Genomic DNA, 13068 nt, shown 5'->3' on the forward strand with positions numbered 1-13068 from the left:
TTATAAATATTAAATATAAAATATTGTTATAGCAGTCATGGAATATTTGATAAGAGGCCAAAAAGATTAAATGAAGTAACTTTATGAAATGAATTAATTGAATGAATTAATTAAATGAATCTAGTAATTGAAATGAATGAAATGCTAAAAAGAAAGACCACAATGTTTGAATTGCCAATGCATCTTAGTGTCTCTGTCAATATATTTCACTGCATTTAAAATGTTAAAACTAATACGTATATAATATTGTTTGCCAAACAATAATTGATTCAATTAATTCATTTCAATATACTCACTTTAGAGAGCAAGCAACGGGTAGAAGGATCAAGAGTGTGCTGCTGTCTCTCAAGAGTGCTTTCTTGCACCAGGTATAGTAGCTTATGGCTGTAATCCTGGTAACTCCAAAAGTTGAAGCACGATGGCCAGTGGGTCAAGACCAGGAGCTGGGGAGATGGCTGAGCGGGTGAAGGGCCCTGAGGACTTGAATTCAGATCCTTAAAACTTAGGTGAAACTCTGGCAGCAGCAGTTAGGGTCTATAAGCCCAGTGCCGGGTGAGGATGACCAGGGGTTTGAACACGGGAGGACCACCCGCCGTCTATCTAACACTGTAATCTTCAGGTTCAGTGAGAGACCTTGTCTCTCAATCAATCAATCAATAAGATGGAAAAGATGATAAACTGTTTCTCTGCTGGTGAATGAATATATTCAAGGCACATTAGATTATATTAAATGCAGGTTTATTGGGAAGCTGCTCTCCGGCAAGTTACTGGCCCCAAGGAAGGAGGCCAGGGAAGTCACCATGGGAATTAGGGAGAGAGCACCCAAACAGAGAAAGAAGAGTAGGAGAAGAAGAGAGAGGAGGGAGAGGAAACCAAAATGTCTGGATTATATAGGGAAGAGCCTCTGGGGGAAGGGCAGCCCAGCTGGCAGGCTGGAAAGTATAGGATTGGGGGCAGGGTGTGCCAAGTAGGGACTAGGGGATGCTGGGAGAACCTGAAAGCCAGGTTTGCTTTGACCTGTAAAATATATACCTTAGTCCCTTGTCCTGGGGTCCAAAACCAAACAAGGGTGACTGAAGAAAACACCAGATGTTAACATCCAGCCCCTCCACAAACACTGACACAAACAAGCACACTCTTGTACACACACACACACACACACACACACACCACACACACACACACACACACACCACACACACACCACACACACACATACACACACACATACACACACACCACATACCACACACCACACACACACACACACACACACACACACACACACACACACACAATTTTTGAAAAGTGTTTTCTGCTCAAACTAACTTAGGAAAATACCAATACATGTGTAGGAAATAGGAGACGTAACTAAGCAGTAAAGAACACATATTAAAGTTCTGACCTAGCAAACTGTGGGTTAGCAAAATACATTGTAAGATCAAATATGAAAACTTTAAAAGTAAGTAAAATAAAGCAGTTTTTAGCTTGGTGTTCAGATAAGAGCAGAGGAGCTGAACAGGATTTGAACTCCAGTGACCTGTGGGCACTCCCCTAGACCACACCCACTAAACAACCAGCGGTTTATCAAAGGACCAAACAAAGGTATGCTAATCACCCCAGCTGCACCAACATACACCACTTTTCTAATTCCAATTAGAATATATATATATAATTTCTCTTGTCAAGTAGAATCAGTATTTTTTTTCTGTTTTTGAAAACTTCATTTGAACAACATACGTTTTTGAAACTTCAAATGAAACTTCAAATGTACTCAGTGTCTAGGAAGTAATTTTTCCGCACGTAAGTTTGGAAAGCTTTTCTAAGGATGAAAATTCACAACAGACGTCTTAAAACAGTAACAGTAAGGAACCAATTACTGCTACCATTCTTTAGGGTTGGTTTTTGAAGACCAGGTTTGACTGAGTGTAACCCAGGTCAGCCTCTCACCATCTTCCTGCCTCTGACTCTCAAATACAAGGGTTACAAGCGTGCACCACAGTCCCAGCTCTGAACTGTGATTTTAAGGATGTTTATTGAAATATTAAAAGAAAAAAAAAAACAATGCTGACAAAGATAGGAGATGTAGTCAGTGAGCGCTGGAATGCAATGAGTGCTGTTTATCCACAGGTGGGTTTTCTGATGGTCGTCCCTGTTTGACCAGGCAAAGTCACACATCAGTCCTTTGAGTCCATGCTGGGATTAGACTAAAGGCCTTGAGACTGCCAAGCAGGTGATCTGACCCTGAGCTATACCTCTAGGGCTTGTATATCTTTACTCACTTCTCTGAATTAATTTTGTGGGAGGGACGAGGGAGATGATTGATGTCTTTTTCTCTTTTTAAAAAATACTTTTTAAAAACTTAAGAACAAAGAAGAATTCTGAGCAAACTTATTTGTGGCTTTTGTCAATGTAGAATAGTTCATTTATGCACTGAACAAAATATTTTAGTGCTTACAAGGTAGAGTTAGTGGATCTCATTGATCTTAGTTCAGACTTTCACAGCATTTCCTGTTACATATATTTACATAATTCATAATACCTAAGTCATGAGACATGATGTGAGTTACCTATTTGAATATATTTAATACATATGTTTATATAGTATACTACATAGCATATGTGTGTGGAGCATTCACTATTTTAAAATGTCTTTTAGAGTAGTTTTAAGTTCACAGCCAAACTGAGCAGAAAATCCTGCTTTCCCACACATCCCACTATATCCCTCTCCAGGACTTCTCTACTGTCAAAATCACACACTCGTGTGACACATTTGTTACAATCAATGAAGCAGCACATCGTTACCACCCAAAGTCACACTTAGTACTAACATTCACTCTTGGTGTACTTTCCCATCCATGACAAGTGTATGTCATCGACCACGTGGATCATACACAACAATTGGCAATCGCTGGAATCTTTTGTTTTTTACTTTGCCATTCTCAGAGTATCAATGTTGACATTATAAAGTATGTTGACTTTTTAGATTGGTGAATGAGAAATTTCTTTAAAGATGATATTTTCCTTGTGCTGGAGGGATGGCTCAACGGTTAAGGGCACTGGCTGATCTTCCAAACCTGTGCAAAGCAAGATCTACTTGGTACTCACAACCATCTGTAACTCTAGTTCTGGGGAAATCAGATGGGGGAATCAGACGCCCTCTTCTGTTCTCCATGGATACTGCATGTCCGTCCTACCAGGGTCTTTTTGAAAGATTAACAAGTGCTCTAATAGCTGAGCCAGCCATCTTTCCAGCCCCTAGAGCTCTGGTTGGAAAGCCAGGTTTGAGCAGACTAAATTTAACCAGATGAAGTGCAACAAAGTTGATCATTATTCACTTATACCCAGTTACACCAACTTTCTTTGTCCTTTCTGTGTTACCCACCATACTGCATGGAATCCTTTGCTGTAAAGGTCTAGGAAAGATTTGGAAAAAATGAAAAATGCTACAAAATGCTCAAATTGAGAAATTCATATCCTTGACCAAGTTCAAGGAAGTATTGAGAACACACAGCATTGTTTTGTATATGACTAGCAAACACATTTTAAGAAAAAGAAACCTGGCCTATTATTTTTATTTGTAAGATGTCACTGAGTGTGAGATGCATTTCCATTTTGGATTCTTGAAAATAATGGATTATTGAAAATGTGTTAAGAATGCTTTAAAAGTGGGCCTTAGAATTGATTAATCACAATCGTGGCATTTAAAACCCTGTGCTATTATTTCTATGTATGGATTCCATCCTGCTGTAACTCTATTAACCAGTAACTCTCAACAACTGGAAATTAATTTCGAAGCATGGTTCTTTCCCACTGATTTTTCACCAGTAGAACAAAGGACACTGCAAACCTTAAGGATTTTTTTTTTTTCCTTTTTCTTTTTTCGAGACAGAGTTTCTCTGTGTAGCCCTGGCTGTCCTGGAACTCTGTAGACCAGGCTGGCCTCGAACTCAGAAATCTGCCTGTCTCTGCTTCCCAAGTGCTGGGATTAAAGGTGTATGTCACCACTGCCCGTCATTTTTGGATTATTTTTTAAAAGTAACTTGAATAATAAACAGTTTAAACACAGAACAATTGTAAACAATATAGATGTATCCAGGCTGAAGAAACAAATGGAAACATTTACTACTAGCTTCTCCCAGTTGCGACTTAAAGTTAGAATACTCTTGTTTTTCCACCACAGGGATTCATTGAATTTGCCCAGCCTGGCCTGGAACCTGTGTGTTCAAGTTCAGGTAATTCTCCTGCTTCAGTCCCAGAAGTAACTGGGCTACATACAGGCTTCTCACACAGCCTAGCCTTCATTTCCCCATTTTCAGTATCGTGCACATGCATAATTAAACGTTTTAGTAATAGCAACATTTAACAGCTTTTTAAAAATGGAGTAACGTAATTTAACCCAGTATGACTAAAATCTATCATCCCAGCAAATAATACAAGATTTATGAATGAGATGGTTTGTCAGCGGTGTACTGGCAACACTTAACAGCCTAGCACTGCTCGAACTAGCTACATTTCCATAACTCTCTTGGCTACATCTTAGCCAAATTACACTCAGCTGCCCTAGAGAACGCACAATCTTGCGCGAATTCAGCATCAAGCGATTCTTCCAATTCTGAGTTTGGGGATTCCTTAAATAACACAGTCTCTTGGCTCCTCCGGATTTGGCCAAGATAAAGTGTAGAGGCGGCGCGTGCTGCTTAGAGACAGTGCAGGGGGGGGGGGGACCGCGGGCGCGGGCGGCGGCAGCGGTTGGTAGCTGCCGGGCGGCGAGCACGCGGGGGCAGCTCCACCCGTGGGCGCGCGGGCCGGCACCGAGGCGCGAGGGCGCCGCCCCGGGGGCGGGGGCACGGGCACCGGGCTCCAGAGGGCGGGGCAGGGCGGACCGCATCGTGCCGGGATTCGGACGCCGGCAGAGAGCACGGACCAGAACGCAGAGCCGCGGCGAGCGAAAGGGACGACGGCGACGGCGGCGGCGGCGGCGGCGGCGGCGGCGGCGGCAGCGGCAGCCCAAGGGTCTGGACCACGGGAGCCCGAGCGCGCGGCAACGGCCGCCTAGAGCGCGCAGCGCGGTCAGCCTGCGCTCGCAGCACACCAGCGCGCGCACGCTAAGGGGTGCGCGGTGCCGAGCGCGCGCCGAGTGGCCGGGGGCGCGCAGGCCCTGCCCGCCCCTTCCGTCCTCACGCCCGCCGCCCCGCCGGCCCTTCCTCTCCCACCTTCCACTCGCGGCCCGCGCCCCGCACCCGGCGGCCCCCGCGTCCTCCTCCCGCGGCAGCGCTGTCCGCGGCGGCCGGAGCGGGCCGGGCCGGGCCAGCGGGCCGGGGGATGGCGCTGCTGGACCTGGCCCAGGAGGGAATGGCCTTGTTCGGCTTCGTGCTCTTCGTGGTGCTGTGGCTGATGCATTTCATGTCCATCATCTACACGTGAGTTGGAGGGTCGGGGCCTCGGGGACGAGCTGGACTGGCAGGCGTGTGTGCGGTGGAGGGTAGCGTTTTGCGGGGATAGAGAAAGCTGATCCCCAAACGGCCCCCTAAATCGGTCTCCTTGGGGCGGTGCGACGCGGGGTCCTGGAAAGGGAATCGCGCTGGAGTCGCGACCCGACTCCTGGGTTGCAGGCGACTACCGAGCTCTAGGAGAGGAGCCTGCTTCTCTGTCTGGTGGAGGGTTGTCTACTTGGTTTGATTGTGTAGGAGATTCGTGTGATTTTTCTTCCCATCTGGGCGAGGATGTATGGTGTATTGTGAGGTTTTCCGCTCCCTCCGCGCCGGCCACGTCTCTATTATGGAGATGGTCCTTTACACTCTTCCGGGAGCTGATCACCACCACCCCAGGCTTCCCAGTGGATTACCTCCTTCCTAGAAGAGCTATGTGTTTAGCTAGGTGTGTAGCACCTGCCCGCCTTGAAGAAGGTCCGTCTCCGAGCCAGTGTTATAAAGCATCGAGTCCTGTCAGCGTGGCATTTCAGTATCATGTCTTTATTTATCTTTTTTCCAAGTCTTTATGTATTGGCTTGTTTGGAGTTACATCCTTAATCTGTTTTCCACACACATCTCTTCATTTGGCAGGTACCTCCTAAGGCCTACTAGATACCACCTGGAGTTGGGCTGGGGACATAGGTGAGAAAGCAGGACAAAACTCCTGCCCTCATGAAGCTTACATTCTAGAAGGATGAAACATGATAAAAATCTAAATAAGGTTATTCCCTATAAAGCTCATGACTAAAACAGAACAGAGTGAAGGGGCGGAGAGAGACATGACATAGGTGGCTGAGTTTTGATCCATCAATGAAATGTCTTTAAAATGAAGCCTGTTTAAATGTGTAGAGATGAACTCACTTGGCATTTTAGCCTGAAAGAGGAGGGAGGAAATTTATTTTTATTTATTTATTTATTTATTTTAAACTACCAGATAGGGATAGGCTAGAATAGGCTGTATGTTAATGAAAAACAGGGAAGGACGTTAGGCAGTTACTTTTTTTTTCCACTATAGAAAACATGTGCTTTTCTCCGATTGGTGTGCCATTTCCTGACGCCGAGAAAGACAACACCTGTATAAGATAAGCAGACAGGGTTTTGTGGGGTTTTTTTTGAAAGTGAAAGAAAACATACCCCGTTTGGAATTTAGAAATGTAAGCAGTATTCATTTTAACTACATGGGCTCTTTAAAAAGCAATAGTTATTTTATCAGGAATTTAGACAGTACAGAAAGGAATAAAGAAGATAGTTATAACATACTAAAACGTTACCTTGTTAACCATTTTTGCCTACCTTCCCAATTAGGTATATATATATCAGGCAGAAGAGGAGAGAGGAGATTGTACCATGTCATGACTGTTGTTCCATGGCCTGCTTTAAAATCTCCCCTACTGACTAAATGGTGTTTGATAAGCAGTACAGGGCACTGTTCTAGGTGCTAGAAGTTAAGCATGAAGAACCAAACACCCCAAGGCTGTTGCTTGTCGGGAGCTGCCTGCAAAGCAACCTGACTATTGTTTTTCTCCTATCAACAAATGTGTGAGCTCTCTCCATTAGTGTAGGAAGATGCATGGCATTTTGGCTTCTGAGCTTTTAATATTCATTTATTGTTTTTGGTAGGCAATTCAGTTGATTTAAGCAACACTTAAAAAGAAACAGTTATATTTGTATTTCTTAGCTTTTTCCTGTGCTGGGAACCAAACCCAGGGCCTTCTGTATTTTGGGCAAGTGCTTCATCCCTAAGATATATTGCTAGTTCCTGTGATGAATTCTTTTTTTTTTTTTCCCTCGAGACAGGTTTTCTCTGTATAGCCCTGGCTGTCCTGGAACTCACTTTGTAGACCAGGCTGGCCTCGAACTCAGAAATCCGCCTGCCTCTGCCTCTGGAGTGCTGGGATTAAAGGCGTGCGTCACCATGCCCCTGCTCTGTGATGAATTCTTATACATGCATCTCTTTAAATCACATTTCTTAGGGGGAAAAAGTATTGGACCAGAAATGATACATCTTTTAATCTTTGTTACAATGTTGCCTTATAAAATGTGATAGCTATTCCTAGTCCTGGCCGTCAGGTGATGGGTATTTCCCTGTTCTGTGTTCCTTATTCTTCACTATTTCTTCTGTTTTGATTTTCATCCATGTAGTTATTGGTTCCACTAAGTTGCTTTTCAGATATGTATATGATAATTTCATTTAGTCATAAATTATGTGGCTATAGTCTTTTGCTTATACTGCAGTCTATTACCAAGCTCCTGTGCTTTTGTGGAGGTAACTCCTATGTTAATCTGTCACATGCTGTTGCTTCTCCTGTCTATTTTATTGTCTCTCACCTTGAAGCTAGACAAGTGTTCTGCTTTATGTTCCCTTTTATCGTCTGCATTTCCAAGTATTGTATATATTAATTATATGTTTGTTAGTCTGTTTTCTTCTACTGTTGTGAATTTTCCCTTTTAATTTTCACATACTACACTGTGATTTTTCTCAGCATTTTTCTTAATTTTATTTTTTTATTGTTTTTGGTTTTTGGTTTTTGGTTTTTCGAGACAGGGTTTCTCTGTGTAGTCCTGGCTGTCCTGGCTGTCCTGGAACTCGCTCTGTAGACCAGGCTGGCCTCAAACTCAGAGATCCACCTGTCTCTGCCTCCCGAGTGCTGGGATTAAAGGCGTGCGCCACCACCAACCGGCTCTCAGCATTTTTCTTTGTTATATAACGAGATCTAGAGCCCTAGTTAATAATCCTTTTCTGAGATAGGGTCTTACTAGGTAGCTCAGCTTATCCTGGAACTCATAATGTAAACCAGGCTGACCTTGAACTCACGGAGATCCATCTGTCTTTGCCAGGGTTCTAGAATTAAAATCGTGTGCCAACCATGCCTAGTTATAATTTTACATTTTGGAGCATAGTACAAATATTAGCTTTGTTGAAGTGCTGTAAAAAAAGCTTTGTAATAATTATTATTTTTTTTAATACTCCAGGGTGTTACCTTTAAATGTTAAAACATTGTGTGTGTGTGTGTGTGTGTGTGTGTGTGTGTGTGTGTGTGTGTTACAACTTCACAAACAACCTGCAAGAGTTAGTTCAATTTTTTCCCTTATACCATGAGGGGGCTCGGGGCTGGGGATTGAACTCAGGTTATCAGGCCTGGTGACAAGCACCTTTACCTACTGAGCCATATCTCCTGCCTCAATGTTACCCTTTTTATACACATAAGAGCATATTCTGGGTTGAGAGTGCTGGCACACAGGCAGGTAGATTTCTGAATTCACGGCCAGCGCGGTCTTCATAGTGGGTCTCAAGGCCAGCGTGGTCTTCATAGTGGGTTCTTCTAGGACAGCCAGAGTTGCATAATGGAGAGATCCTGTCTCAAAACACCAAAATCAAACGAAAGAAAAAAATTTCCTGGAAAGAGATGTGCAAATCAAACACCCAAAGTGTCTAGATCTCATTGTATAACAAAGAAAATACTGAGGAGGAAAGTCACAGTGTAGGATGTGAAAATTAAAAAGGAAAATTCACAACAGTAGAAGGAAACAGACTAACATATATAATTAACATATATAATACTTGGTGCATATCTGTAATCTTAGCACTTAAGGCTGAGACAGGAGGATTGCAGTGAAGGCTAGCCTAAGGAATATTATAAGACCCTGTGTCACAAAAACAAAAACTTTAAGGCAAATAACTAGCAGTCAAATTTGTATATAGATTCAGCCGTACTCTTCCTGAAGTTTCTGATATTTGTTTGATAAGCTAGTTAGTTTCTCTCTCTCTCTCTCTCTCTCTCGTTTCTTTCTTTCTTTGCAGTCTGGTCTCATTGTCACTTTTTTTTTATGTATGGTTTCATTAAAAAAAAAATCGTTTCCTAGTTTGATGGGAATTGTTTTCAGGTGGAGAACAAGGTTGTTGTTGTTGTTGCTGTTTTGCTTGCCCTCTCCTAACTGGACATGTAAAATTGCAGTTGAGTCTCAGCATTTAACAAAGTTAAAAAACTATGGAAATAGTATTTTGTTTAAAATGCTGTGCAGAATCATCTTTATTTTATTAAAAGGATGTATTTTCTGAGTATATGTTCTGTCTGCATCTCGGCTGTCCTTTTAAGACAAAGATGTAAGCAGATGTTGGTGCCCTCTCCCTGAAAACTCGTGCTTGCCGCTGGCTGACGAGCAGTTGCCAGGCTTCTAAACACCTAGCTTTGTATTGGGTGTCAGGTCAGCAGGAGGGCCAGCTCCCAACTGTTAGAGAAGCATGAGCAGCATCAATACGCAATAAAAATGTATCAATGGCACCTGCTGAATCCGTTCTAGTGTATCTTCTTCTAGTTAGAGAAAAGTCTTGGCCCATGTTTTCAACAGTGGAGCTAACCTTTGATTAATACATTGACTGTCTCTTACTCAATAAAGTTATTTGTTCTGATTTCACAATTCCCATAAGCACCCCTCCCCCCAATAAAGGGTGGTTGTCTATAAAATGGAAACAGGTGTTTCCCATGTTTTGAATTGGTCTCTACTGATGGATATCTATCTCTACCACCCACTTTGTTCCTCTCTAACTTTAATACCAAATGGAGACACAGGCATTTCACAGTATTATTTTAGATGGCAGATATTTATGGGAAGGGTCTTATTTCCCCGATTTTTGATTTTCCAAAAATAGCAGGTGATTATAGTCTCAAGCAGTCAGTGTGAGCTAAGTGGTCTTTATGGGTTACTTTGTTTTTCCTTTTGTCAGAGTGAGTTTGGTTTCCTAGTTGGGAACTGAAATGAAGACATACAAAGGTCTGAAAGCAGTTGTCTTCTTCCCCTGGAGGCATGTGGAAGCCATCCTTTGGGATGGTTGATCTCTCCCCATGCATTCTTGTTCTCTCTTCTTCCTTCTCCGTGTACTGCTTGTCTTTCCCCTCTCTGTGGGTGCTCTACTGATGAGCATTAGACACTCATTTTTGGTTAGCTGATTGGAAGTGACAGGCCAGCATGGGAATAGTGCTTTTAAAAAATTTATTTACCTTTATGGGTATGTTTACTTTTATGGGTATTTTGCCTGCATGTATGTTTACTTAGCACGTGTATCACTGGTGCTCGTAAAGGCCAGAGGGACTGGTGTTACAGTCTTTTTTAATTTTCTGGTGTGTGTGTGCGTGTCCGTGTGTGTCCGTGTCCCTGGCTGTCCTGGAAAGCATGCTCTGTAGTGCACGCTGACCTTGAACTCCGGAGACCTGCCTGCCTCTGCTTCCCTAGTGCTGGGACCAAAGTGATGATCCTAGAGAGAGTGAAAAATACAAATGATAACCCAGCTTTACTGTTCAGTAGTGGCTGTCTTAATGGTTGTCCTCTGCTCCCCACACAGTTGGTTCCATTCATCTTCATATCTCCCTTTCTGCTTCACTTTTCATATTGTAAGCTAGTTATCATTTGGAAATCCTGGGTCATGTGCTTCAAATCTTACGTGACTCCCAATGCCTTCAGGTTAAACTCAGCCTCTTGACACAGGTCACTGGGAGTGGAGCCAGGACCCTGCCCCTTTTCTTCAATGGCATTGGTTACTGCGGTCCTCGCAAGGTGCACTATTTTGTCTCCAGGGTTATCGCGCCTTCCTTCCCTTTCCCCTTCCTTGCCCCTTTTCTCTCTCTCTCTTTAAAACATTTTTTTTTTCTTTTTACTAATTCAAGACTTGCGTTTTGTGAGTGCTTTGGAGTGTCACTTCTCATGTCTTCCTGGGGCTTGGGAGACATTACTCATTGAAGCAGAGTGATTTTTCTCTTTCCTGTGTACATTGTAAGTTTTTGAGGATACAGATATTGACTCATTTACCACTGTGTTTTCAGGATCTACTAAGCATTAAATCACTACTTGTTTAATGAATGTGTGATCTTTTGAGTTTCTCTAATAGCTGTACACACATACACACAAACATACATTGGTTTCATGTAATACGTAAAGTTATATATATGTCATATATATTATATAATGGATACATAGCCGTTATTTCCATCTCTCTGGTGGTAACTGCGGTTTAAGGCAAATGGTCAAAATTTGGGATGTATTTATTGGACATAGTTTTTTTTTTTAAATAAAGTTGAACCAAGTGAAATCTTGTTCTCACTTTGTCTAAACCAGTTGTAGGTGAAATAGGAACTGATTACATCAGTCAGTCTGTTTACATCAGTCTGTTAAAGATTTCCTAAGGAATCAGTTGTCTTGCTAAAAAATAATTTTACATTCAGTTCTGCCCTTTGGTGAATGCAGAGCCCAGGGCTAGCCAGGGTTGGCTTACAAATATAAATGCCACAGAGGGTCCCTCTTCTCTCTCCATCCACAGTGTTTTCAGATACTGAATAATTTAAAGGCTAGGGTCTGCTTTGAATGGGAATTGTGTACAAATAGGGAATGGTTCATTACTTCTGGTGGCTTTTGCCTTCATGGTATGTTGTGTATTTTTTAGCATTATCTGGTAGGTCCTTCTTATGAGCTCCCTTTGTTGGTAGCCATCAGTAAAGCATCACTGTCAGTTTCCTGTGGACCAAGTTAATTGTAGCTTCACCAGAGGGTTAGTTTTGTTTGTTTGTTTGTGAGGCTGGTATTGAGATCTCCTGCTGGCTGACTCTTTTACATTCTGTGATATTCGAGTCCATTGTCCATTGGGACACTTTGTGCTTTCCTATACGGTTAGCTAGCTCCCTGTTATCTCTCTTTCTCACCGGAACCTGGTGTCAGCAAAGTTACAGTTGCACTAAGATAGGCTTGAGCGGCTGTGAAGCACATTCAGATGCCCATCTCGAAATGCTAAGAGCTCCGTGGCAATAACATGAGTCACGACCCGACCCACACTGATCATAAACACAGCAACAGCCTTCCAGAGTCCAATTATGTGTGGCAGTGATGGCGGCCACTAATCGTTGGGGATAACTGTCATGGGCAAGCTGATCCCACAGTCAGCCCAGTTTGATGTGAAATATTAACAAGCACAGTGTGGAACACGGGGGAGAAATTCTGGCCTTGGAGCACTTGGTTTATTGGAATCACACAGCACAACTTATAAAACAAAAAACAAAACAAAACAGAAGGAGCATAGTCTGGAGCTATGAAGCCAGGTGACCTTTGCCCTGGAAGGCTATATACTCTGGGAAGCAAAGGAGGTGTCTCGCCTTGTTTAAGATTAGTCTGCCATCCCCCCACCCCACCCCCCAGGGCTGCTCCCTCTCTTCTGGGCTTCTATCCTGCCACAGCTTAGCCCAAACAAAATTGCAAGGGGTGGGGGTGGGGGGACATCAAGTCAGAGCTGTTGGTGAGTAAGTCTGAAAGATGGGAAGGCACAGAGGATGGGTTACAACCAGGAAAGCCTCAACTGTGCTTGCCAGAGACTTGGATGTCAGGGTGAGGCCGACATTCAGAAGCCCCCCTCAGTCGGGGGGAGTTGGGGATCAGGTCGAAGCACATGGAGCTTCCTGCAGAAGTCTCCTCCTGCCACCCCTTCCCCTGCTGCTCTGAAGAGACCCACTCTAGTTCAGTGGAGAAGGTGGGACTCCAAAGGCTGTTCCTTCTTTCTGCCCATGGCGTTTGGACTCTACTCCAGCTTCACTGCCCTGCAGCTAGCAGGGCC

General features: G+C 43.4%; 1 protein-coding gene across 2 annotated transcripts in view; it reads left to right on the forward strand.

The window, feature by feature from the left end:
* Positions 1-5188: 5188 nt before the first annotated feature.
* Ugcg (UDP-glucose ceramide glucosyltransferase) overlaps positions 5189-13068 on the forward strand; it is a 33327-nt gene continuing 25447 nt past the window's right edge. Inside the window, exon 1 of one of the 2 annotated variants that reach the window (XM_006537785.4) lies at positions 5189-5423. In XM_006537785.4, the coding sequence (XP_006537848.1) occupies positions 5326-5423 (98 nt within the window). In that variant the 5' untranslated portion in view covers positions 5189-5325. The remainder of the gene's footprint in view (positions 5424-13068) is intronic. The other variant, NM_011673.3, reaches the window with a different exon arrangement.

Source organism: Mus musculus, chromosome 4 (assembly GCF_000001635.26).
Source record: "Mus musculus strain C57BL/6J chromosome 4, GRCm38.p6 C57BL/6J".
Taxonomy (NCBI): domain Eukaryota; kingdom Metazoa; phylum Chordata; class Mammalia; order Rodentia; family Muridae; genus Mus; species Mus musculus.